Source organism: Clarias gariepinus, chromosome 25, assembly GCF_024256425.1.
Source record: "Clarias gariepinus isolate MV-2021 ecotype Netherlands chromosome 25, CGAR_prim_01v2, whole genome shotgun sequence".
In the NCBI taxonomy this organism is placed as follows: domain Eukaryota; kingdom Metazoa; phylum Chordata; class Actinopteri; order Siluriformes; family Clariidae; genus Clarias; species Clarias gariepinus.
The window spans coordinates 4,042,989-4,059,013 of NC_071124.1; the positions used below are offsets into that span (position 1 = coordinate 4,042,989).

A 16,025-nucleotide genomic window follows, 5' to 3' on the forward strand; every position below is an offset into this window, starting at 1 on the left:
CATAATAAAAAAACACAATACTTCAGAAAATTTCTGATACATGATATGCATCAAGATACAGTACATAGGCTTCCTTAAAAAAAACTGAAAGCAGATTCAATTAAAAATATTAACACATATTTTGATTTAAAAAAAATATATATATGCATATCCTATTGTATTTTAATCATGATATTAATACTGTATCATTGTATCACCCAGCCCTAACTTTAACCTTGGTGCTCATCTAAAGGATTTCAGTTTGTTTTTTAAATTATTATTCATTTATTCACTCACTCACTCGTAAGAATAAAGACATCTTAGACAGCCTCAATGCTGTTCACAGAGACTCATAGGTATAAATTCGCCCAACGCATTAGAATAATTTTTACAACATCCTTGGGAGATTATCGCTAAGGAAATGGTGGGAAAGACCTCAACCTTGGAACAATGCTATCTTCAAAAGCTGAAAGCTAAACTGTCCCACGCTCTCAGACAGGCTATCGGCCGCCACAACTGCCTGCTAGGCATGACCCTGGGTTCAGGTTTTCATTCCCTATTTGTGGCTTATGTTTGATAATACTTTATCGAGAAACAAATACCGGAACTGTACAATTGTACACAAAGTTAATTGTCTTCTTCTGGTAGGTTTAACCATATTATACAGTTACCACGGTGATATCTATATGCTGACTTCTTAAATCTTATTGGTCAGAAGGTGTTGATAAAACCACAGCTCTGACGAATCAGCGTTTTTTTATATTGTATCAAAAGTTCTAAGACATCATTCTTTCTGTAGTAGCAACATGCACAACTTTTTTAATGTGTTATCATTTATTACTATAAATGTATAAGGGATGTTTGAGTCAAACCGGGACTTGTGATGAAAAAAGAGGCGTACTGTATCTATCTGTGGGAACTGGACACATGATCATTCACAAACACCACTTGCACGTTACAGAACCTCGGATAATAGTTTTTGCCATATCCCCCCATACAGTCTATTGCCACATGTTTGGAAAAGCCATTAAAGGTGTTCCTGGGAGGCCAGCATTTCAGGTATGAAGCAAGCAATCAGATCATACGGAGAAACTTTATGGTATTAGGTATGGTATAAGATACCTTAATGGTGTCCAAGCACTAGTGAAACACATGTGCATTAGTGTAGCAGTGGATTGTATAGAGAAATAAAGGGAGTTTGTACTCTCAAAACTGTCCGGCTTTGACCTGAACGCCCCTTGTATATAGATGTATAAGAACTATGATTTGTATGAATTAGCTTTACAAATAAAAAAACACTGGACTGCATGATGCTGTGGATTAATAAAAGGTGTGGTAACTGTTACTGTACTTCATCATATGGATAATTATTTTCCTACAACAGCATGTCACAGATTTTTTTTTCTTCCTTGACGTATCCTATAACCGAATGTCGTCCCACAGTAGCTGAGTTTTGCTCGGCATGCTTTTTCGGTACTGAGTAAGGCCAGATGAGTCATCTTGAAAGCGAACAAGCTCTCGGATTTTTCCAGCAGGAGCAGGACCATGAGCAGACGACCCTCAGTATTAATAAACAGAAGGTTTCCTCAGTCTGTCTGCGCACACGCAAGCTCCACATTTTCCACGTTTATTGTTTATCCTCACCGCATTAAGCCGCATCCTTTTATTTACAACTCGTCAGGCTATTGAGTTTCATCTGTCTGAAATGGAAGAGGTGGCTTTTAGGCGAACGAACAAGTGTTTCTCATTTTACAGTCGTTGGCACCAGAGCTGTTTGAGTAGCAGTGTCGGTGCTTAAAAAGCAACGTTTCGCTCTGCAGAGAACAAGGGATTGGACTTAACCGGAGTCAGGAGTGGAGTGGAGCTGAAACTGACCGTCACGAGTATGCGGCAGTGGCCAAACATGGCGAGTGGGTGTGAATTCAGGGCAGGGATTTCTGTAAATAAGGGTTGGCAGGGTTAAACAAATTTCCAGTAAAAAAAAAAAAAAAAAGCACAAAAACATGTGTGAAGAGAAAAGAGGACAAAATCGAAAGAAAACCAGTTGGAATGTGGTACTTAAAGCTGCTATAACATAAGTGATAGCAGTGGCTGATCTTTTTTGAGGATGTTCCACAAGGAAGTAGGGCATGATAATCATGTTTACGTTTAAATTTAAAGGAAAACAATTTGTGTGATTCGAACCACTGACTAAAAAGAGGTGGACTGTGGGAGGAAACCGGAGTACCCGAAGGAAACCCACTAACATGCAAACTCCATGCACACAGACCCGAAATGGGAATCGAACCCGGAACCTGGAGGTGCAAGGCAACAGTGCCAACCACTACACCACCATGCTGCCTCACTACAACCTAATCTTCTTCTTCTTCTTCTTTTTTTCTTTAAATATTGAGCATCCTGACCCAGTTTCTTGAGCAGGATTTCTCCAGCCGTTCGTTCCTCCGTCATACACATTTATTCCTCTTTTTCTATAAAAAAAGGCCGTGCGCAGAAAGCTGTCAAGCTGCACTTCGGTAAAATCGCATGAAGAGAAACAGATTCCGTATTCATGTGTTCCACGGGACAGCAGAGTTTAAGTATTTGCTCCTCTGGCAGGTTGCAAATCCCACCAGGTCCATGAACTTGGAACACGTAAACGTCGTGTGTGACCGATAATGTGGTTTGTGTGTGTGTGTGTATGTGTGTGTGTGTGTATGCGTGCTGCGCTGTGACTTGAGCCAAACAGGAAAGCCGGAACCTTGAAAGCTTAGCGCAGAAGATAACTTAACATATAATGTAGTGAATCACCAAATAGGGTTGGTATTGTGTCACAGTTTGGCAGATTGTCATGATGTCAGTGTAATTCTGTTTCAGTGGGATCGCAAGAACGCTTTATCAGTTTAGAATGACAAAAGGGATAAACGTTTACAGCTTATATTGAAAAGATTGTTTTTAATGGTATGAGAAATATTTTACTCTGTTCCTTCTCCCAATTAAATTGACACGCAGTAAAGATTCCATTATGTCAATGAAAAAAGACTGAAAGAAACAGAAATCAGGTTTTTGAGTTCGCAGTGCGAAATAGCAAAATATAGAGGTAATGTAACCTCCATACGGGAAGTCCTTAAAACCCTTGGAACTCAAGTCACACCGATCTGTGCTGGCAACCAAGCGTAGGTCAGTGACGATATATGGGATATATGTTTTATATATATATATATATATATACAGTATATATATATATATATATATATATATATATAGTTCATCATATTGCCTATGTTGTGCTGAAAAAGAGGATACATCACTCTATACTGCACAATCCTGAGCAAGGAAAAACTCCCTGAGATGGTAATACGAAGAAACCTTTAGAGGAACCAGACTCAACAGGGAATGAATCCTCACCCCAGCGACCACCATCCCCCCACCCCATCCCTTTTCCATCATTTTTCTCATTCAGTGTGTGTGCATGTACGAAACAAAATATGAGGTCCTCCAGCACCTTGGTCCCGGAGGAACGTTGTTTTGTTTCAGTATCAACCCTATATGGTTGAAGTAACCATAAAGCCTACTTGAACTTGAACTTGAACATGAACCATCCTCAGCATCGATTCTCGAGTCCCATTTCCTGCGTTCTGATTGGCCAGAAAGATGAACGTTCACAAAAGGCTGGGGCGCTGTGCCGTCGTTCTCAGTAGCTCATTTGCGATTAAAGCCTACGCGTTTGAAACAGCAGAAGCATTTTACAGTAATCCCAGAATGCACGATTTTTATGAATATATTTCAGCTGTAACAACTTTAACCGACACATTTTTATAGACTTTTATGTAACTTTTATATGAAAATGAGTATTACACGGCACCTTGTAGTATGACTAACTTGGGTGGGTGTCTTTTATTGTGGTTGATTAATATGACAATGATGTTTTTAGAATAGCGTGACAATGTCAAACCATAACAGATATATAATTCATGCTCCACTGTGGCTTATTCACTCTGCCCTGGGACGCCTGTGTTATTCCTTGACACATGGTTATTGTGTCATGGCTACACCCCACGGTATCCGGATCACACAATGCCACAGGACGCAAGATAAAGTGTTTTCTCTTCCTCCTCGCTGATGCAAGAATGCACAGGGACGGGTCAGCGTCTCCGAGGCCGGAGCGCTACTCTGCCATTACCGCGGGGGAGACTAGGACGGGCCCTGCAACCACACACACACATAAACACACCGCAGCCTGGCTCCTAGCTGGGCCTCCCTGGAGAACAAACCTTGCACAGTCCACTCTCGTACACACATACACACACACACACTCTCTCCACCCCCAGCAGGCTCTCCGCAGCCTCCCAGCGTCGCGTCCACATGCGCCAGCCTGCTGTTATTGTCTCAGGAAGGATAAAATAGAAGTCTCTAATGACAAGAGCGCCCGTAATGTGTCTCCAGCTTTTATCCCAGTCACGTCTTGTGGACTCGTGACCACAATACTGATCAGAGAATTTTGACCAGGTTCAATACAATTAAGCCGTTTTTAGAGACTAGGGCATTGCCTTGAATCACAATAGCGAACGTAAGTCCATGCATTAAAACAAAACAAAAAAAAACTCCCTGACCACGTTCACTTTGTTCTCATCACAAAGCAGCTTGGGGGGAAAAAGGCCTTGGTTTTTTTTTTTTTCTTCCAAAAATAGTCAATAAGACAAAAAGGAGGGGTGGGTGAGTAGGGGGAGGAAAGGAAAGGCAGGCCAGTGACAGCTAATGAGGACCAGATGCCCTACCTTCACTGGTAGCCACATTCTTTGGAGCTTTGGTCGACGTCTGATCCGTACTTGAACTCAGGTCGGAGGAAATGCTGGAACTGCCCTTCCCTGCAATCAGAGGAACACGTGAGGGCATGACAAGCTCGAAAAATGGCACAGCATGTGTTAAGTCATCAGAATAAATGCGACAAAGAAAGAAAGACTTGTGTGTGTGTGAAAGAGAGAGAGAGAGAGAGAGAGAGATGTTTAGGTTTGGAGAAACCGTTACCCAGAATGCAATTACTTCCATTAATATCATTTATAATAATCCAGTAGTAATTGTCCTGCATACATTTTCAGAAACTTCTTTTTTGCTTTTTTCAGAAAGTCTGACTCAAGCTGGCCTCTGGAACCACCACGTGAGCTGGAACTGATTAATCATCCTTCTCCTGACGTGGTGCTTAAAGTTTCACGGCTGTGAAACGAGACCGCTAAGGTTTCCCCGATGCTTGCGCGGCTTTTATGATTTACTGCGTCTTTCTCGAGAAATGCGCAGATCGGGAAGTGTTTACAACATTTCCTACAAGTGCAAACACAACTAAAGTGTTTTGTTTTACCATACAAGGTCGCTCAGATGTGCTGTGCTGCGCAAACCGGCTCGTTTTTCAGTAAATAGTTTCGCACTGATATCAATTTGAGGAGGTCGTGTTTAGCGTGAGGCAGAGTTTCGACATGGCCCCTTTAATTTTACGTCTGGTTGCATCAGCACTATTGTTTATTGTCTATTGTCTAGGAAAAATGCGGGCTTCGCTGTAAGTGAGATTAATTGACTGAACACATTGTGATGATGGATTCTGGACAGGTCCGAGTTCATTCCCATGGATGATCTACAAGTTCAGATTTAGGTCATGATGCTGAAGTTTAGGAAATCAGATTATTATAAAAACAGAACCATCTTTATTGTGGCTTAATATTTCAGCAAATATTATATAATTTAGACTGTATTTGTTATGTAAGGTGCGCTACCACAGTCCTCGATTCTGATTGGTCAGAAATTGTTAATTAATTTCTATAGCAGCAGTTCTGATAGGATTTCCAGCTGTAACACCACTTCCAGGGTTATTATAATTAATAACGAGAATTTCTATATTAACACTTTATTCACTGGACTGTTGACATGGAGAAGTTTTCTATAAGGAGATGGTTACTTAACACTTACGGAAGGAGTCTCCAGTGTTAGAGCAACTGCAACATTTGTACTACACTTACTATAAGTTAGTATAATATACTAGAGATGGGGGGGGGGAGCGATTCAGTTACGTATCATAAGTTCTTTCATGTGGCAATTCATATATTTGCACACTCACTGTATATTATTTCTAAATCAATTTCGTGTTTGGTGGGTTTCCTCCGGGTGCTCCGGTTTCCTCCCACAGTCCAAAGACATGCAAATTAGGCTAATTGGCGTTCCCAAATTGCCCGTAGTGTGTGCGAATGAGTGTGTGAATGAGTGTACGTGTGTGTGTGCCCTGCAGTGGATTGGCACCCTGTCCAGGGTTTACCCTGCCTCGTGCCCTAAGCCTCCTGGGATAGGCTCCAGGTCCCCGCGACCCTGAATACAGATACGTATATAGACGATAAGTGAGTGAGTGAACTTATTTAGTGAAAGTTAGTAAACTTATCTATTTGTAGTTACATTAAACGTTACAAAAGGTCCACAAAACAAGTTCCTTTCTCCTCACTTTTGTTATAGCAGCTATAACTAGCCATCCCCTCTCTCTTGTTTTCTTGTTTGACCAAAAACAAACCAGGAAGTGATTCTAAACACTTTTTCTACCTTTTACTCTGGAGCCTTTCTAGAAACATCTCATTACAGAAAACATCTCACTTTATTTGTTCAAGAAGTACATATCTTTGGTTCAAATCTGCCTCTTATTAGATTGTTACTATAGAACCATAACATATAAGAACGAATAGGAATTAGGCAGAAATTAACCCAAAATGCAGATCAGTGCACAAAGAGAGTGAATTTTTTTGGTTGATGTGTATTTAAAGAGTTTTTCCATTAATCTCGAGATGTGTTTCAATACCAGAGCTAAGCTGTTAGTACTTATGGGGTTTGTAGGCTGAGAAACAAAAACCCATTCAAAGCACGATTTGGTCTCCAGAATGTTCTGTTCATGGCAGACAAAACTCTGTCCTTTGTTCGGCGTGGCACATTTGGCAGACGTAAAGAGAAGCGAGGCATCCTCACAGTCTGAGAGGTGAACGGCTTCAGTTTCCACCTGTCAGCAGGGAAATCAGCTGGAAGGCTCGCTTTCCTCTTAGCGGATTACGGAATGCCGACGCGCTTTGGATGCAGCTGTTATTTCTGAAAGGAAGCTGCAACAGAGAGGACTGATCAGCTGGGAAGAATCCGTGCTATGCGGCTAAAGTTGCGAACACACGACCGGACGGCTGCGGGTTCAAATAGCAGCACTGTGATTGAGCCAGTGACCTCATTCTGTCTTTGGAGGAAAGTGTGATGGATTAAATGATCTGGAAAGGGGGAAAAAAACCCACCCTGAACAACTTAACATCTGATCATTAACAGCTTTGAAGATTTAATTTGTAATGATGGTAACGTGTTAAGTTGAAGTTTCGCTCAGTCACACTTTGGTTAACAGATTTCTTCATCATAATCAATAAATATTCATAAATCAATAAATATTGTATCAATATAAACATAGTAAATGGTTTCAGGGATGACTTCTTTAATATTCTGATTTGAACCAAACCCTTGGACAGCATCCTCAAACCTAAACTGCCGGGGATAAAATCTGCCAGATGAAGAATAAAACGGAACCGCAATCCCTCCCATCCAAACGTGTTTAAATCTTAAACCTGCACATCTGCTCGAGCGCCTCAAATTGTGGAAAGATAGATGTGAACTTTGAAAATTCCTGAGCCGTGCTACCATCTCTGTGGAAATTTATTGGAGTGCCAGTTTTTAAACGCGAGCCAACCCTTGAAACTTCCCAAGAATTATGGCGTGCTTGGGCACACCGCAAAAGTCTCTGACACGGCCAACATCTCATTCAGCGGATGAGAGGTCTCTGGCACGAGGGCTGATCGTTATGAAACGTTCCAAACACCGTCTCGGCCAAAATGCCAGTCATCAGGACCTTAGTGTTTTAGGAGTCAGGGGGCTGGCGGTGCTTAATGAGCTAAACACAAAGAAGACAGGTCAGATTTTTGCTTGTTTTTGCGATGGAGCCTGGATTTATTGTATTTCAGGTTCTTAAACAGGTAAATCAGTAGCCCACAGTACTTGTTAAGGTTCTTAGGTTGTTCTTTTGGACAAGATATTAAATTCTACATATGCTCCAGTTTATTTGGGGGTGCCCTAGACTGAAGCGATATGTTTTTTTTCGCTCCTGCTCCAGCATTCAATCTCCAAACAATATTCTCATACGTCCAATCATACACTACGGCCATTTTGGAAACTCTGGGAGTTTGCCAATTTGGAAACATGTCTTTCTGTTGGAGAAAACCAGAGTACCTGGAGAAAACCCACCAAGCATGCAGAAAACATGTACAAACTGGAGGTGAGATTTGACCCGCCATCCCTGGAGGTGAAAGGTCACAGTACCAACCACTAAGCCTCCATGCCACCCTCTTTCATTTCATGTGCATTAAATTGTAAGGTGTTGCCCTACAGTAAAATAAATAACACAATGTAATGTCCTGTCTGTGTGAATAGACGGAATTGAACACCAATGATTCGACTCGTTAGACTTTTTTGATACCAACGGAGACGGAGGTTCCTGTGGTAGAACAGCGCCAGAGCTTTGATTCAAGCATGTAAACAAATGATTCACTCGGCCTGCTTACCCAGCACTGTGGGATCTGCCCTTTAATTTGGCAAGAAATGTGGAAACGTGCATATGTCAGCAAGTAAATGCTAAGATATGAAATATGACAGCTTTGTAATGGAGGCAGTCTGAGTTCAGAGCTCTCTGAAGAATGTTCTTAGATTTGTTACCATCTAGAGAATAGAACAGAACACAAAGTTACCATTTTTTCCTTGGTAACTTTGCAAGTAAACAGATTCAGTCATCGGACTAACACTTAACACGTTTAATCAGGCGTGTTCTGATCTCCTAGCACACTGGAGGATCTCAGGTTCTTTAAGGATTCCTTACAGCAGGGGTTCTCAACCGTTTTGTAGCCATCTCATATATCAGGCTTATTATTTAACTATGTACTAGGTATAACATTATCCAAGCCTGATATCCTGGTCAGGATTAGTGTGGATCTGGAATCTATCCTGAGGCAGGCTGATACATTCTGGATGGGATTCCAGTCCATCACTGGGTATCCACACATTGGAGGGAAATACAGATCTGCTTGATTTGGGGAGGAAACCATAGAACTTTGAGGAAACCTACACAAATGCAAGTAGAGCATGAGACACCTTCATAATCCGTCATAATAATAATTGGTGATGTCTGAGGCTGATAACTCCTAATAAACTTTTCCTCTGCAGCAGAGGTAAGTTTTAGTCTTGCATTCCTGGGAAGGTCTTCAAGAGGGCCAGTTTCATCATGGTGCTTAATGGGTTTTTGCAAATGCACTTATGACAATCCTTTTCTTGCAAGAACTTTTCAACAACAGCTGACCTTCGTGTCTTAAAATAACAACTGACTTGTTGTTGTTGCTGTTGTTGTTTTTACTTAATTAAATATGTGTTATTTTATAGCGTTGAGGAAAATATATCATCGTCTATACAATTTTATCCAGTATACAGGGTCACAGGGGGGCCTGGAGCCTATCCTAGGAGACTTAGGGCAAGAAGTGGGGTACGCCCTAGATGGATGGGGCACCCATCCATCGTAGGCCACACACACACACACACACACACACTCATTCACACACTATGGGAAATTTGGGAACATCTATCCATCCATCTATCTAGAAATCTCTGTAGTTCAACTAGGGACTGTAGAGGCCAATAATGATTACTGTTGTATTTAGTTCTAATTCTTATGACTGTGGTTGGACCTTCGGTCAACACTCACACATGCATTCTACACGATGCCAGTTAGCCTAATCTGCATGTCTTTGGACTGTGGAAGGAAACCGGAGTACCTGGAGAAAACCCACCAAGCACGGGGAGAACAACCATGCAAATGCACATGGACCCCAAGGCAAAATCAAACTTTTTGAACAAAGATCTTTTTGACTGGTAGACAAAATGAGCTAAAGAAGTACTGTACTCTGGATGGATGGGAATTACATGAGTGACAATAAAGTGTCCAGATGTCTGCAGATGTGCAGATCCTTTCGAGCGTGCACACTTCAGAATGAGGTTTGCACGTATGACGCAAGTTAAAGTTTACTGTCTGTTGAGTGATGATGCGGAGAGGACACGTCGCGTAAAAAAAAACTAAAAAAAAAACTAATGCAGAACGCGCACACGCACGCACGCGCGCGAGAGAAAGAGAATAAGAAGGAATAATAAGAGGCGCCACGGCGCTCGCGCTGCCCCCGCTGCTGCCGCCGCCGCCGCTCGCGGTCACTCACTCACCTTCACTCCCGCTCTGCTTGCCCTGGCTCGCTCCCATCCCGCGGAGCGCGCGAGCTCACCGATGACCCATGTACATCAAAAGATGGATTAAAAAAAATAGAAAAAAGAACACCGAAAAGAAGGAAATAAACTCCCCAAAAACTTACTCCTTCTAATAATAATAATAAATCTCCTAACGGGACATAACGGTGCTCCAAACTCCGAAAGCCCTTTCTTTCCTCCGCGCTTTTATTCTCCAACGTTTTTTCCTTCCTTTATTCTCCAAGTCTCGGCTTGGTCTCCATGTCGGAACAAAATTCGTAACTCCTTACCGAACAAACGCGATCATAACCGTGCGAAGAAAATGAGATATTTATATACAAGAAAGAAAGAGAAAGAAAGAAAGAAAGAAGAACTCCAGATGGGAGATACTTCTTGATCCGGGAGCGCGCACTCGCTTCTGTCTAAGCTGATGCGCGTGCACGTCGAGGCACGCGCATTTGCCCTAAATTGAATACGCGCCGCTCTTACGTGCCATATTGTATTGTATTTTTTTTATATACTGTATATTAGTTACTTTGGTTTAAATAAGCAATCCCAACATGTACAAAAATTCTTAATAGATGAATGATTAATGATTGGTGTATTTAAAATATTTGGATAACAATAATGTTATTAAAAAGTAATAATAATAATAATGTTTTAATATCCTGTGCATTTTTTTCCACAAGACGTAAAGTCCATTCATCTATTCATCCATCCATCTAGGAGCCGCTGTAGGCCAATGGTATTTGTTTATTTATTTATTAATTTTGACCGTGTTAGGACCTCCTGTCAACATTCACACACTATGGCAGTTTGGGAATTAGAAGAACCTGCATGTGTTTGGCCTCTGGGAGGAAACCGGAGTACCTGAAGGGAAACTCACTAAGCCTTCATGACACACACAGCAGCTTAGTGACAGCTTTGTGGATTATCATTGTCGCCTTGCACCTCCAGGGTCCAGGTTCAACTACTGAAAACATTTGATGTATCTTACACAATTCATTAATTTTTGAGGGTTTGCTATTAAACTAACAAGACATAAACATCTTTAAACATGTACAAAGACACAAACTAGGCATGGTGGCTGAGTGGTTGGCTTTGTCCAAAGTCGTAAAAATGGGAATAAATACAATAGTAATCATCATTGGCCTTCATGGCCCCTAGTTGGACTAGTTGGAGATTTGGGAATGGCAGTTAACCTTATCTGCATGCCTTTATACCCACCAGGCACCAACATGCACACTCCCCTTGTGGTGCCTTTACTGCATATTTTACTTAAAGTAAAACTTTTAAAAAGTACATAACTGCATTTTAAGGACAACCTGTAGATCTGTCAGAGCAATGCCTTACACTTCATGCACCTTTCTTTCTCATCTAGTGGGCTTTTATTCTGAGACAGCATTGACATATGGATCGCAAAAATGAATGATCTACTGAAATAAAATACCAGACATGAGTGTAAGAGATGTCTGGCAGCATAACAAGTCACTTTAAGCTCTCTCTCTCTCTCTCTCTCTCTCTTTCTGGCAGAGAGACTTACTGGTCTCAACTGGGCCCTCTGCTGACATGTTGGCCTCATTGCATCACTGCAGAGCAAAATTAAAACCAGCTGATCTCCATGTCAGGGAGAGAGCCAGCAAGACCATCATCCATCATCAGTTCCTACAGTACATATGCACTTATAAGATCAGTATGCGAACAGTCTTTAAAAAAACAATAAAACAAATAAATAAATATATGTAGGCCTACTTACTCATCTACTGTACGTGTCTCTAACAGTTCTTTCATATGACCTTGATGGCGATTACATTTTCATTACATGAAAAAGAGCGTAATATGTAATATGTAATATATAAAACTCAAACTGTAAATTTAAAATATAGGCTATCATAAAAAGTTAAACAGAAAAAATGAGGACAAGACAATTGTACAGTCTTCATGGAGACCATATGGAAAAATGAAAAGCAACAAAAAATGAAAAAGACATAACAAATACTCCAAAAGCAGGTGGAATACATTACATGTAGAAATAAAAGAATAAAATAAATAACTGCAGTATCATTATAAACATACATAAAAATACTTTATTATTATTATTAAGTTGCATCATTTCTCACAGTGTTTTTCCAGGTTGTTATAGGTTTATTATGCAGCTCCCTGTTAAGATGTTACACAACAGATATAAAAAAGTAATAAACAGTAATGTGGCAGTGTGGCAATACGTAAATCACTACACAAAAGAATCACGATTTATAACTTTATCGTTTTTTCCCCATCTCTAGTAAATTGTAAATGGATCAGTTGTGTTGTAATTTCCGTTCTTAAACACAGGTGGCAGTAAGCGCTATCAATGACACAGCACAGTCCTAACGACGACAAAGAAGAACTCACACCGACGTAAGCGGCTGCTAAAACCAAGCGTAGAAGAAGTCGATTGCTGCTTGTAACTACAGAGGGCTGCGGAACTTTCTCGATGTAAGTGCTTTCTAAATACATATAAAGATAAATCATTTAAATTCTGATTAGACTTATTTATTTTATTAACTGTAGTTACATGAGCAGTAGTAAATGTGTAATTTAGCAAGTTTGCTCACGTGGCTGTCTGACGTTTTAATACAGAGATTTTTCATCCCGTCCTTCTGTCACGTATCAAGTAGCTTGTTTTGTGGTTCATTTCCAAACAAATTTAGACATTTTTATCCCTTTAAATGTTCTAGTCCCGACTCCAGCTTCTCATTTTCACCTAAATTTAGATAAAAGCATAAAAAAACATTTTCAATGAACACAATTCCTTCAACGTTGATTGTTTTCCTGTAACAGAACACACTCGTGTTTCTTCATAATTACCGTAAGTACGTGTCACTGATGGAAAACTAGAGTTTATAGAAACAGTTAAAAGGTTAAATCTAAAAATAATATGATGATCTTTAATGTAATCAGTAATATTATTATTATTATTATTATTATTATTATTATTATTTGAGGTTGAAGCCCACGTACATGTCTGTGTGTCTCTCTGTACAGCAGAACTCTCTGTCTAACTTATTAATACAAAGAGATCACATTCTGTAAGGTTGAGTATCTTACGCTAAGTTGTCCTTCTTTTGTCATCAGAGAGTGAATCACAGATGAGAAATCGAAGATAGAGATGAAGTTTTGTCTTAAAATGACTCCAGTGTGTTAAAATTCACTTATACCACTTTAGTGCTCTTATTTCAGCCAAAGTAAAAAATATGATATATTGATGCAGGTGTTTGTTTACATTGAGCGAAGAGCTTATTAGTGGCTTATTTCCTGGACATAACTGTTCATAACATCGCTTTTAAACTTCAGGCAACTCCTAAGGGCTGGCAAAGTTTCATAAAATTTTGTCAGACAGAATTTTTTTTGAGACTGGTTTTGTTTCGTCAAATGTATGAGACGTACATTGAAAGAGCAAATTCTGACCAATGTACAGACAAGACCTTTCTGAAATTTATAGTTATCATGGTTCTACAAATGTAGCTTATTTATTACACCTTCTTCATTGGATTATATTTTATCTTCTAGAAATAAAGTTACAGCCATGGCTTTCAACCCGATGCTCCAGGAGTGCATCAAAACAGCCGAGGATCTGCTGAAGCGAGTGGATCTGCTGTGTAGCCACCAGAACCAGGAAGTGGAAGGTCGCGCCAAATTGTGCAGCAAACTCCGTGCCGAGCTGAAGTTCCTGCAGAAAGTGAAAGCTGGGCAGGTCGCAATCAAAGAGTCTCACCTGCAGAGCACCAATCTGACTCACCTGAAAGCAGTGGTGGAGTCGGCCGAGAGCCTGGAGAACGTCATTAGCGTTCTGCATGTGTTCGCGTACGAGGGTGCAGAGGGACGGAAGCAGACACTTGTGGTGGACGTAGTGGCGAACGGCGGGCACACGTGGGTGAAGGCAATCGGACGCAAAGCGGAGGCGTTACACAACATATGGCAGGGCCGAGGGCAGTACGGTGACAAAAGCGTAATCCGGCAGGCGGAAGATTACCTTGAGGCCAGCCAGCAGCAGCCCATCCAGTACAGCAACCCGCACATCATCTTCGCCTTCTATAACGGCGTCTCCAGTCCTATGGCTGATCGACTCAAAGAGATGGGCATCTCCGTCAAAGGTGACATCGTCGCTGTGAACGCTGTAGTTGGATCAGATGAGGATGAAGAAGAGGATGACGATGATGATGATGACAGCGATTCCACAGAGGATGAGCCTGACGTCGAAGATGGTGATGATGAGGGTGAGGATGATGATGATGATGAAGTACAGCTCATGAACACCCGCGTGGACCGAGACACTGTTGTGGCAAGCCTGGCGTTCCCAACCGACGTTAAGGTAACAGAGTGTCCGCGAGTAAACCTCGACATCACTACTCTCATCACGTATGTGTCGTCTCTGAGTCACGGAAACTGCCACTTCACCTTCAGGGAGTATGTTCTGACCGAGCAGGCGGCTCAGGAGCGCCAGGAGAAGGTGCTTCCAAAGCTTGACGCCTTTATGGAAGGAAAGGAGCTTTTCGCGTGCCACTCGGCTGTGCACGACTTCCGCACCATTCTCGACACGCTCGGTGGGCCGGGAGAACGCGAACGAGCCGAGAAGCTCTTAGCCAGGCTTACCGTCATTCCCGATGAGCCCTCGGAGCGCACGCAGCGACTTGTCGCCAGCTCCAAGGTCAACCATAGGTCGCTTATGATCTTCGGTACCGGCGATACTCTCCGCGCCGTCACTATGACCGCTAACAGCGGGTTTGTGCGTGCTGCTGCTAACCAAGGCGTTCGCTTCAGTGTGTTCATCCATCAACCCCGAGCGCTGACGGAAGGCAAAGAATGGAGAGCCACGCCCATATGATGGCCCAAAAGTGCGAACTTAACCGATCAATCGATCATGCCAGAAGTGTGTGGAATGACGTACAATAGCACTTTAAATGATGTCTGATTTACTCCAAACAGTTGCACGAGGCAGTTTTCGTTCTTATGCTTTTATACAGCTGTACAGAAGGTCACACAGCTGGGCTGCTAATACAGACAGCATTTATGCAGCATGATTTTTTTTTCCATTTCTAAACTCAGTGCCTCAATTTAAGTTTGCAAAAACTGCAGACAAACCAAAAGACATGCTGAAATATAATGTCAAAATTCAGAACCACAGTTATAGAACTATTTGTGTTTTTGCAGTCTTTATGCTTGGATGTGCTTCATGGAAGTGTCAATGTGTATATAATTGTTTTTGTTTGTTTGTTTGTTCTGCAAAAAGTTCAAATAAACATTCATAAAAATGCCTGGCTCATTGAAATACCTTTTTTTTAGGAGTGTGTGCATGCAAGTTAGTCACAAATCTACAGACATAATTATACAAGTAATAGAAGATAGTCATTAGAGAAAAGAGCTATAGGATCTTCTTCTTCTTCTTCTTGTTTTACTGCATTAGGAATTCAGTAAGTTGCATTACCGCCACCTTCTGGTATTGATCACATACATCTTCCTTTAAGCTTAAATCCTCTTACGGTATATTACTTTCTTATTCTCGTTTTCCATTTTCTAAAATACTTTTCACACATTTTTATGCAATCTTTTGTACAGTGTCTTTGACACTAGGTCTGAATCCATACATGCTGAAAGTTGGCTCTGATTCATTTGTTTTAGAATTGATTAACGGTTCAATAAACTAAAAAAAAAGAGGAACTAATTGGAATACCTTCTACACATTTATATGTTTTTCTTTC

General features: G+C 41.2%; 2 protein-coding genes across 3 annotated transcripts in view; one reads left to right on the forward strand and one right to left on the reverse strand.

The window, feature by feature from the left end:
* fbxl7 (F-box and leucine-rich repeat protein 7) overlaps positions 1 to 10,685 on the reverse strand; it is a 42,034-nt gene extending 31,349 nt beyond the window's left edge. The window contains exons 1-2 of one of the 2 annotated variants that reach the window (XM_053487272.1): positions 10,410 to 10,685; positions 4,734 to 4,823 (exon numbers count right to left, since the gene is read on the reverse strand). Coding sequence is in view for 1 of the 2 variants with exons in the window: in XM_053487271.1 (XP_053343246.1) it covers positions 4,734 to 4,823; positions 10,264 to 10,300 (127 nt within the window). In the remaining variant the exon portion in view is untranslated. Of the gene's footprint in view, positions 1 to 4,733; positions 4,824 to 10,263 lie in introns of both variants that reach the window. The other variant, XM_053487271.1, reaches the window with a different exon arrangement.
* Positions 10,686 to 12,673: 1,988 nt separating this feature from the next.
* Positions 12,674 to 15,578, forward strand: c25h7orf25 (chromosome 25 C7orf25 homolog). The gene is made up of 2 exons (XM_053486227.1): positions 12,674 to 12,762; positions 13,837 to 15,578. Exon 2 carries the CDS (start codon positions 13,853 to 13,855, stop codon positions 15,149 to 15,151), a length of 1,299 nt encoding a protein of 432 aa, XP_053342202.1. The 5' UTR covers positions 12,674 to 12,762; positions 13,837 to 13,852; the 3' UTR covers positions 15,152 to 15,578.
* Positions 15,579 to 16,025: the final 447 nt, after the last annotated feature.

Excerpts from the sequence above, each read along its gene's own strand:
- c25h7orf25 (XM_053486227.1), top strand. The coding sequence starts at position 13,853 with ATGGCTTTCAACCCGATGCTCCAGGAGTGCATCAAAACAGCCGAGGAT.